General features: G+C 35.1%; 3 protein-coding genes across 11 annotated transcripts in view; 1 reads left to right on the top strand and 2 right to left on the bottom strand.

The window, feature by feature from the left end:
• Positions 1-175: 175 nt before the first annotated feature.
• Positions 176-5,296, bottom strand: Cn (Kynurenine 3-monooxygenase cn). Its single transcript, XM_072008572.2, has 11 exons — positions 5,169-5,296; positions 4,975-5,044; positions 4,368-4,558; positions 4,205-4,253; positions 2,788-2,875; positions 2,547-2,718; positions 2,014-2,265; positions 1,297-1,383; positions 1,021-1,161; positions 513-674; positions 176-421 (listed from the first exon to the last, which is right to left on the bottom strand). Exons 1-11 carry the CDS (start codon positions 5,217-5,219, stop codon positions 323-325), a joined length of 1,362 nt encoding a protein of 453 aa, XP_071864673.1. The 5' UTR covers positions 5,220-5,296; the 3' UTR covers positions 176-322.
• A 1,770-nt stretch (positions 5,297-7,066) lies between these two features.
• The window catches only part of Hlk (hulk), a 44,379-nt gene continuing 40,482 nt past the window's right edge, over positions 7,067-10,963 (top strand). Inside the window, exon 1 of one of the 3 annotated variants that reach the window (XM_072008549.1) lies at positions 7,067-7,565. In XM_072008549.1, the coding sequence (XP_071864650.1) occupies positions 7,148-7,565 (418 nt within the window). In that variant the 5' untranslated portion in view covers positions 7,067-7,147. The remainder of the gene's footprint in view (positions 7,566-10,963) is intronic. The other 2 variants (XM_072008550.1, XM_072008551.1) reach the window with 2 other exon arrangements.
• Positions 8,335-10,963, bottom strand: part of LOC139989887 (uncharacterized) — a 35,031-nt gene continuing 32,402 nt past the window's right edge. The window contains exons 2-4 of one of the 7 annotated variants that reach the window (XM_074111868.1): positions 9,674-9,778; positions 9,278-9,487; positions 8,335-9,208 (exon numbers count right to left, since the gene is read on the bottom strand). In XM_074111868.1, the coding sequence (XP_073967969.1) occupies position 9,208; positions 9,278-9,487; positions 9,674-9,778 (316 nt within the window). In that variant the 3' untranslated portion in view covers positions 8,335-9,207. Of the gene's footprint in view, positions 9,779-10,963 lie in introns of all 7 variants that reach the window. The other 6 variants (XM_074111867.1, XM_074111869.1, XR_011800433.1 and 3 more) reach the window with 6 other exon arrangements.

Here is a 10,963-nt window from a genome sequence, read left to right as displayed (position 1 = left end):
ATTCGGGAGTATTGAATGCGTCATTTTTAGCTGATATATTTCATAATTAATATTTATTAGTACAGATAAAAATAGTAATAATTGAAAATGTTAAACCAAATTTACAAATAAACATTTACAAGTAAACCAAATATATAAATAATTAATTAATCCTCGGTAATAAAAAATATAGCAGAAGAATTAAAAATATGGAACTTAAATGTATAATTTATTTTTTAAGGACCCTTTTGAAAGGATCGCCATAATATTAAACGATATCTTATTGCAGAAACAACGCACGCACTTGTATATCCAGGTAATGGTACACTTTATATATTTGTATTCAATAGGAAATGCTTTTTCTTCCAAATGCGTCAACTAAAGGGGCCGCCAGTATTCCAAAAATCAAGAACAATGTACACCAACCAGCCCTGCGTACTATCTATAAAAATATAATTCTTCCTTCGCATTTATATTTTTAACAATATTTACAACTGTTATGTATCTCCCTGATATTTTTATTAATATTTCACCTTGTCTTGCCATTCCTTGTTCGCCACGCAGTCGCGAAACTTCATCCTTGAAAAGTGAACCGTATTATAAAGTGGTATCCATGTATTTGGAATTTGTCTATAGAGGAACGTGTCTAATCTTTTTCGAAGGAGGAACGATTTCCTCGTTACCAGATCCCTCATCTGAAAATTTTACACCTGTACTTAATCTTTATAATATTCGATATCGTTGAAATCAACTTTAATCAATTAACAAATTTCCTTTCCTCCGTTAAATGCTTCAAATCTGGCTACTTCTACCGTAATTATGACATTATTCAAAACTAAAAAACAAATACACTTTGCATTATTAAAATCGACCTTAATCGATTAAAAAATTGTATTATTTCGTCAAGTCATTAAGTCTCCAAGCTTTACTGCATGAAATAAATATTCGTATGATACTTAAGAATTTCAGAAAAAAAGAGAATCACCGTAGAATATAAAAATTATTTTTCACTTCGATAGCATTTCAATGCGAGAAAAATACCTCGATATAATTGTATATGGCAAGATCGCAACTAGCGTGTGCGTCCTCGCATCGAAGTTCCGTGAACTTTGGAAGAATCAAACTGAAATCTGAGTCGTAGCGTTCCATTAACTCATCCAGTAATAAAATATCCTCGAAACCCTGGTAAAGTAAGAAAATAATTTATAAAAAGGCTCGTGAGACCATTAATAACGATGGCTATTTAAGTAACAGGACCAAGATTATGGAAGATATCTTTTATGAAGCTAAATAGACGTGAAATCGAATGAAACTAACCGTGTTCATTCCTTGGGCGTAGAAAGGCACCATGGCGTGAGCAGCATCCCCAACGAGAAGCGTTTTTCCAACGTGATATGGTTTGCACTACAGCGTATTTACAAAAATTAGAAAGATAAGATAAATTGAATTAAGATTAAAAGAATTAAATAAATTTTATTAAAGATTAAATAGATGGTTATCGTTCCAAGTACATATGTACTGGATTAATCATAATTCGACTACCGATACTCATGCGTATTTAACTTGGATAAAAATATATCTTATCTTCAAAATGTGGTACTACATATTTTGCCCTTTATAATTTTTATATCTTTGCTCATCTTTATGTACCTTGTCATATTTCTTATTTATTTATTAATTTCATACTTATCATAGATATAAATGAATAAACGTTTCCAATCTAACAGCAACGATACTCGAATGGAATACTATTCCATACACACACTAGATGTTATTATTTAATCAATTCCATTAATTTATTTTATTTATTCCGAGTTTGTCTGAAACAGTCCAAATGACTAGTTCGAATCACAAAAAAGAATGGACAAATTATTGGAACTGGAGTATTAAAAATATATAATCTTGCGTAATTTGTCATTTCAATATCTTAAACATAACGAAACAATCGAAAGCTTTGAAACGTACCTTAATAAGATAAAAATCATCTCAACTAACGTTTCCCTTCCAATTAACAACAAATCCACTCAGACTCACCTTAATAGTAATCAATGTCTTTGGTTCCTTTTCGAAATAATCCTTAACTACCTTCTCCCTTCCAATTAATTCCAGTAGGTCCGGAAATTGCTCTTCGAAGAACTCCAAGAGATCCTGCGGCGTCTTCAATTTGTCCAACGTCGAGAAAGGGGCGAATATGTCACCAGTGAATGTGTGGTCGACATTAGGCAATGCTATCATCATGAATTGTCCCCGTGGCCAAATATGAAAATGCTGACCACTCATCGCAAACTTGCAATCCAAGCGAGGTTTTCATATTTTCGAGGTTTCGTGAACAATGTCAAATGACTCGTATCTATCCCATTTATTCGTTTCTTTTCTTTTTTAAATTATTGTACATGGGATCGAAAATTAGAAATCTAATAATATGGAAATTTCCAAGCGATATTTTTCAATCCTCTTTAGGACTGAAAATCCGTTTTCCAATTTAAGTTCAATTAAGTAAAATCGCATATAGAGGAAATTAATTGAGATGTGTAAAAAAAATTGTGGAGTAGAAAAATTGCAGTTACCTCGTTATTTTTACCAAGGGGGACGAATAATTCGACGTAACCATGTTCAATGTATGTTTGACTAAAGTTGAACAGCGGCCTCTTCGCCATTACTCTTCTGATAGTCGAGTAAGCACCATCGGCGCCGATTATCAAATCTGCTGTTACCTCTTCTGTTCTTTGAGTCTTCGTGCTACAAAATTCAACGAGCTATACGCAACGCAAAATAATTTTCTAAATTATTTTATGAAGATATTCTTACTCTAGTATCTTCAGCTTCCCATTATCTAAATCCGCATCCACCACTTTCTTGTTGAAGAAAAGGTTCACTTCTGGGTATTTATCGGCAGCTGTTCGACGAGTAAAATAAAAAAGAAAAAAAAAATGAAGAAAGAATAAATAAAGGATAATTAAGTATCGAGTTTTGAAATGTTTGCTTTGTAAAAAATTTAACATTGTTTTCTATTCTTTATCAAATTGAATAAAAAGGATTCTTATCATGTTTATTAAATTCAAAAAATTCGTACCGATATATTCTACTATCTCCCTCTATTTGCAAAATAGTGCTTGATAAATATTACTTTTAACAGAAGTTTTGGATTAGTGAATTGATGACAAGATTAATAAATAGAAAAGGTATCATTTATCAATGAAAACATTAGATCTTAACATTTTAATGAAAATCCCGTAAAAAATATACGAAGCCATAGCTCGAATGTCCGACTCAATTCGGCTCGTTCAGAAATTTGCTCTATCGTTTCATTATAATTTCTTTTAACTTTTAGAAAACACAAGAAATTAAATACTTCAAAATCCTGCCTGCTCTAAATATTAGTAGAAAATATTGTTTAAAAAAAGGCATATCTTTTGAAAAAGCATTCACAAAGCTACCTAATCTACAAGATCTTTGATAACAGATGGTAGAAGATTTAAAGGTACTTGTGCAAACCATAATAAGATAAAAATGAAGAATAGAAAAAGCCTAATGCCCCACCGATTAATTTAAAGCTGTACGGATTAAAGAATAGAACGTGTAGACATTATCTTGTATGAAAAGTTTCATACATATTCATGTACATGTCAGATTAAAATGGCACTGGGGCGTTTCACGCAGAAGATCGTAAGAAGCACGAGCTAGTAGTAGCAAGAAACTCGACACGCTCGAATTCTTGTGGCTTCACGCACCACCGCGTTATCGGATATCCAGTCATTTTTCTTTCAACATAAGAGCATCTAGTGTTCGTTCGCGATTCTTTTAAATCAAGATCTGATTTTTATCAAAATGATCGATCCTACAAAATCTTTTGGTTAAATTTAGATTAGAGTTCTGACTGATTAGCCGATTGTCCGATTAATTGGTTCTCAAGAATTCGACACATCGGCTGACTAGTAATCCGTGACGATCATTTTCAAACACCGCTGCAAAGCCATCTTTATGATTGTATAATATTACGAAACGAAAGCGAAAACTTTTTCACATTTTCTGTTATACTTATCTTATTACGTCTTGTTTTTTGTTTTAAGCGACTTTTTCTTATCATAAAATTGAGATATAACGACCAAAATTTCTAACTAATTGGTGCTTATCTAAATTGTTTCAATAAATGTTAGTTATTATTTTTATCTAATTATTTAAGGGAGAACGATGTACGTTAATGAATTTCTAAATATTTACTTACCATTTAATAGAACTATGTTTAAGCGTTGTCTGCTGATTGAATAAATGCACTGCAAAGGAGAGAGAGAAAGAGAGGAGATGTCAGAAACATTCAAAGGTGACTATTGCCTTTTAAATATATAGAAACTTTCATGGAAGAGTAGAAGTTCTAAAAAATTGCTCACATTTCCGTTTACAATATCGTAAGGTATGTCGTTCAGAGTACCATCTTTATTGTGGATCATTCTACCATGCATAGCAATGCCATGACCATCGATCACTGCCTCTTCAAGACCAACTGCCCTTAAAGCTTCCCGCCCTCTGACCGACACAGCCAAGTCAATGCTCTGACCTCGAGAATATTCCACTCTGATGTCTAAATGGTAACAAGCGAATTTTAATCTTTACATCTCTGTTATCTTTCTAAAAAAATAAAAAAAATGGTAAACGCACGATATTTACTTATCGTAAAAGTGAATACGCGTATGGAAGAATATTAAGGGATTTTAATGCTCCCAAGTCACTTCTATCGCAGCAACTGAACATTGAACAATAAAGAAGAAAATACAAAAAGCTTCTCAAAAGCATCGTAATTGTGGGAAATATATGTTTAGAATTCAAAGTTATTAAACAATCCTTGTGAAGTAGAAGAAAATCGGAAATCACCTTAAATATATAAGAAATCAAGCAATATGGTAATTTACAATTAAAAGGAACAACAAAATACACAAACATATATAAACAAAACAACAGAATATATATATAAATAGTGAAAATTCTTAAGAAGTTCACCTGCGCGATATTCATAAATGTTCACAGAATGGCCTCTTTTTGCGAAATAGCAAGCTGCCAGAGAACCAACCTAAAAGATCGAAGACTCACTATATCAATTTTCCGCACGAGCAATCTTTAAAATTTCTAGTAAAAACTTTTCGAAATATTATTTCTTTGGCAAAGAAATTATTTTCAAACGTCAAAACACGTACCAAACCACCCCCGACGATGGCGATTCGCGACTTTCGATTGGTGGCCGCCATGGTATACCGTTCTGCACCGAAGCCGCTAACCAACTACCTCTCCTGGCAAGATCCTCGTCTTACCATACATGTTTACTAGCGAGCTTACATGGCGAGCTACGTAATACTAATCTCAGATATCGTTGTGATTTTTCGACGATTCCAAGAATCTTGGGAAAAACGCAACTTTTTTTTCGGAGGTGTAGAAGGTGCAAGGATCGAGTAGACTTACCGTAGATCAAAGTAGATTTTTATCAGAAATTTTTAAGATTCTGAATTTTGGAAAATATTTGAGAGTTTAGAATAACTTGTTAGTGGAAAAATAGTATCTTGAAGTGTATCTTTGGAAGAGATAAGATAGAAGAAACTTTTGACCCTCGACCGCGTATTTTGCAATGGTATGATTAAAAGCAGGTGTCTATATCTGAAGATATCTTTACATCGATATTTATATCGTTTTAATACTTTTCTCTTGCGATACCTTTAAAATTTAAAGATCTTGTTGTCTTGTATTTCATAATTATCATTATTCCAAGATTATAAATTCTGTACATTTATCGTATAAATTATTTTATAGATTGTCTCCTCTTTCTCGTCGTTAAATGCATTGAGAAGTATTAACGGATTATCCGCAGATCATATTTTAATACGACTTGAATTCTGACACCGTTCTCAGTGGAAACTAGTTGCTTCAATCTGACCTTCGCGTATCTATTCAACCGAGATACTACGGTTTTATATGCGTAGCGGAATTAAATCACGAAACACAGAAATTCTCAAATGTTTTTCTAAAATCTTTCACAGAATCTCGCAACGCGAGAGAAAATAGAAAGAAACGGAAACTTATTCGATGAAGAAGATAAGCAAGATCGTCGTAGGAACTCCGAACGCAAAAGGAAACAAGAATCATCACTCAACTCAAGAAGGCCAACAACTCACCCAATAATTTCCTATAAAACTGAAAAAAGAAGAGTAATAATAATTATTCCAATAGGAGAAGAACGAAGAATTCTAAAAAATCATCCCAGAAAAAAGAAAATTCTTAAGAATCTTAAGAAATTATTCCAACGCAAGGAAAAAGAAAAATCCAAAGAAATTACCCGAAATCCAAGAAGGAAGAAAAGTCCTGCTATAGTACGCTACATTTTATATAGTACACGGTATAGCGTAGTGATAATAACGTGAGCTTTGATCGAGTACGCGGTTCATAATGATTCATCGCAGGTCACAATTCCCTTGAACATACCCACTCGCTGATTGATGCGAACTTTTTATTTCTGCTTGCATTCTGACTTTACGTTGACTTCCGTTTACACTATAAGATAGAATAATAACCATAGAACTTATACATAATCAAAAACGCATACATATTACATGAGAACAATAGACATAAACTTACTCATAAACTAAAACGCATACGTAAGAATCGGTATAAGTAGAAGCGCAAATCCACTTTGACCAATCTTTTCCTTCGTAATTACCCCTATTCCTTTTGTTTTCTGCTCTAACCAGCCGCTCCTTTGCGTAGCCAGCTAATCGGACGGAAAAGTTCTCTGCTTCGATGCGCTCCCTTGTGGACCAAGTGAACAGAGACTCCGAGGATAGGCCAATGGTCAACCCGAGTTCCGTGCATAGTGTCACTCGGTCGACACCCGCCGGCCAAGTCTCGCATAATTTAACCTTATATCACTTGCACATAATTGTACATAAAACTGCACGAATAAAAGTTCTTGCCACACTACTAAACTACCTGAATGCAGAAGAAAAGAAAAATCCTTAAAAGACCATCTCAACGCGAAGAATAAAAAGGGAAAACCCTCACGAAACAAGCCCAAAGCTCAAACAGAAACGTAAACCATAATAAAGGAATAGACGCGCGAAAAAGATTCTCGCTGGCTCATAGCAGAGATTCGAGGTGCTCCTGGCCGGTCGCGCCAGGGGGTAGCGCGATGAAGCTGAAAACGGCGACGAACGTGGCGTGCCCGTCGTCGTCGTCGGTTTGCCCTGCGGCGCTGTCCGAAAAATCAAAAATAGCCGGTGTGCCAGTCAGTGCGGCGATGTCGACGGCGAACGACGTTTCGACGGTACGGTTCGGCCGGTGGTGGTGGTGCTGGCGGAGACGAAGGAGGAATACTACCTACGGGCCAACGACGATGCCGACGGGATACGCGAAGACGATCGTCCTTCTCGGTGTTTTCGCGGTGTTATGCGCCCTCCTAGGCACCGTGGACGCCGTCGCGAGGACGAAACCGGACGAGCCTCGGTCCAAGGGTGGCCACAAGGACGCCGAGCCTGTCATCGAGGAAGTTAATGCCAAACAGCTCGAGCGACTCCTCAACGAGAAGGACTTTGTTGCCGTGTATTGGTGTAAGTGTTCCTCTCATTCTGGGACTGTGGATGTTTTCGTTTTGATTGGTATTCTTTTCTAATGAGAAATTTCGTGCCAATTTCATTCTAATTTGGTTCCAATTTAGTTTGAATTGCCCTTTTCCAACGGCAGAAGTTTCGTGGAGCGACTTGGATTCTCTGCTTTGGCAAGAGGTTGGAGCAAGACGATGACGATGGTTGCTGTTCCTCCTTCGTTCTAGCGCTGTTTTCTTAGTTTCTGGATTCGTAAAGTAATTGATTCTGAGGATTTATCTTGTAGATGCTTGTTGAGATTTCGAGGAAGTTTTAATAGTTCTGACTTCGATAATTGGAAGGTGTTCGTTGGAGTTTTGAAAAGATGTAGTTCTGAATTTTAGATCGATGGTTAATATCTTGTATTTAAGTCCTGTCTTTTAGGTCCGGTATTTTAGGCTGATATTTAAGTTCTATAGTTTCGGTTCTCTAAATTGCGATTCATACATTTGTGGGTGTAAACATTTGTGGGAAGAAATATTTGTATAATCCTGGCTTTGATAATACGGTATCTTAGATTCTATATTTCACGATCATATCGAATGTTGCATTGTTAGAGAGACGTTTAAGAAAGTATTTCAAACATAATATGAACTAGAACATATTTCAATATAAACACGCGTCACCTCATACACACCATCAATAATTCATGAACAGGAACAACAGAATTAATGAAAATGAAGTACTACTTCAGACTTAATCCTGAAGTATCTTATCGTGCTATAATACCATCCACTCTTTATTACTTTAGTCACATGCAGGCTAAACTGATCAACTTCTTCATTTAGTTCCTAAACTATAGTCATTTAATCTCTTTTAGTTAATATGGAACATAGGTGAGATATCACCAGATTAATTAACATTGAAAAGATTTCTACTGGCTATGTAATCCTCGAAGATCATTGTTGTCAGTGAACAATATTTTCAACAATGTTCCATTCATTTTCAAAGACTATTTAAAGAAGAACGACGGACTACAAACTTCGAAAATTGAAAGATTTCGATGTTCCAGACTTTTGGAAAGGCATTAGGTCTGTCGATTGCGAAAGTGAATTTAGGAAGTGCAGAAGCAATGCGACGTCCGCCGACACGTGGCAGCTACTCAATCTTACATAACCCGTTTATAGCCTCGGCCCTTTTGCTTCTGGTACAGCCTGCAAATTCTTCGGGGTACCTCGTGCTGTGTGCTCCATCCCTCTTTCCCTTCCCTTCTCTATTTCACTCTCCATTTTCACTCTTGCATTCCTCTCGGTTCAGCGACTCTAAGGCGAAGCTGGCTCTCGATCCTCCTCCATCGCCTTCCAACTTTTTCGCTCCTCTAAAAGAAATCTGGGTTAGAATCCAAATTCTTCGAGGAAAGATTATACTAAATTAAGAAACTACAGATATTTTATTCTCAGAAATTGGGTTAGAAATGTCCGAGACATTTAACGTGACAGTGAAATCACGTGTCATACAAATAATTGCTCTATATTGATAATAATATTTTGAAATTCAATGAATATAATTTGGAATCATCTGCTATGTATTTTCAACCGACTTATGAATTAGACAGTACAATCAATCGATAGAAATTTCTTTTACTTTCGTAGATTATTATTTGAAGACATCTATAACATATTAAAATTCTAAACTGACTTGCTCTATCAATTATTACATTTAAATGCCAGATACTTGACCAACAGTGTATTTTTAAAGATTGATGGAATTTATCAGACCATCGCACGAATATTTGTAAAATTTTCTTGGCTACAAGACGCCTGTTCCACCCTTCCACGTTCTTCGTCCTCTTCATCTTCATCTTCTTATTCTTGTTCTTCTTCTTCTTCTTCTTCTTCGAATTACATAATCCGTGGCGGTGCCGTAGTGGGTGTCGATGAAAGCCAGAACTGCAGCACGCGATTCGTCATTGAGATCGTTTTGCGTGCAAAAGACGACAAGTGAGACGTCAATACGTGCACGGTTTAATGTACCACGGCGGGGACGCGCGTTCACGCGTTATAAATAAATCTCTCGGCAGGAGATTGACGCCTCTGTTTCTCGTTGAAATCGTTGGTCTCGACCATCTTCTTTACCTTTTGTCCTCGACAAATCTCCAGAACGAACGATCATGCCATTTCTGACGATCCAACCCGTTGCTAACTCCATTTTCCTCACTCCATTGCAGTGACGTTAATAATCTGCAAATTGTTTCTTGCGTTATTTTTACCGATAAAAAAAAAAAGAAAATCGAGGAACATTATTGTACAAATAAATTTGGAAATATTTATACTCTTGTTTGTTTCCGAATGAAAAGTCTTCGTTTCAGGTCTTCGACTTCATCGTGCAAGTGCGTTGAAGTTGTTGATACATCATAGTATTCGACATAATGAAAATCAATATTTGAAAAATCAGTTTGTCGTAATAAGTAATTTGCAAAGTAATATTAACGTTTCGTTTAATACTATTTTTACGTAAGATTCTTCGCAATGGGTTAACAATGGATGAAATAGATTTTCGAAGAAGACGATTGTACATAAATTCAGTGGTTTCTTTTCAAGGAGATTTTTCATAAATTCAGTGATAGATAGATTTTCAAGGAAATAATAGATAAATTCGATGTTTTCTTTTGGTCTCGAATTTCAATTTGGGAGAACGACGTTGATGGAGTGTACAATTATATATAGGAGGTAATATACACGTTATTCACACGGATTGCATTCGCATGACAATTAACAAGTATTAAATTCTCTCCTTTTGCCAAGTGGAGTCGACTCAGTAGGACAAGTCGTCTCGAGGTAAACGCGAATCTTCGCAAGCGTCTGCGTCTGTAATTGAAATAATGTGACTTTAATAATAATTCTCTATCAAACTGTACGTTATCGTTTTTCCATCATTCGCTGTTTCGTGATTACGTCATTCTTTGTTATTTTTAACAAAACAAATGTCAAAACAACGGAAGAATTTTTGCTGTGAATCTGTGAATTTATGAGACAATGAGACAGGAACGAATTTTCTAATATTTTTCTATTTAGTAATATATATATTTCTTTTATTTATAAATCGTCAAGACTCTAAAAATAATAAAATCGTAGAATCTTGAAGAATTGCGACTTATAATAGTAGAAAAACTAATTTTTTCAAAAATCCTTACCATAGTAAAAAGAATATTTGATAGGATACAATTTTTATGTTGTAACTTTGGCTTGTTTCTTTCTGTAACTTTCGCGAATTTTTTGCCAATTATTTTCTAACTCTGTGAAAATATGTAAAACGTATAAATTTACAGACACTCTTATTATTTTGTTATCTCAGGATCTTAACTCTCTCTATATATATTTCTAAATTTAAAGTATCGAAAAATTCTTCTCATCCTATGATTTCAT

Source organism: Bombus fervidus, chromosome 8 (assembly GCF_041682495.2).
Source record: "Bombus fervidus isolate BK054 chromosome 8, iyBomFerv1, whole genome shotgun sequence".
NCBI lineage: Eukaryota > Metazoa > Arthropoda > Insecta > Hymenoptera > Apidae > Bombus > Bombus fervidus.
The sequence above is the reverse complement of the archived record's forward strand: the minus strand, read 5'-3'. Positions and strand labels throughout refer to the sequence as shown.

Excerpts from the sequence above, each read along its gene's own strand:
- Cn (XM_072008572.2), bottom strand. The coding sequence starts at position 5,219 with ATGGCGGCCACCAATCGAAAGTCGCGAATCGCCATCGTCGGGGGTGGT. Across the intron at positions 2,266-2,546 it reads CCCTTGGTAAAAATAACGAG|TTTGCGATGAGTGGTCAGCA; the intron begins GTAACTGCAATT and ends TTGGATTGCAAG. Across the intron at positions 1,162-1,296 it reads ACGCCCAAGGAATGAACACG|GGTTTCGAGGATATTTTATT; the intron begins GTTAGTTTCATT and ends TTACTTTACCAG.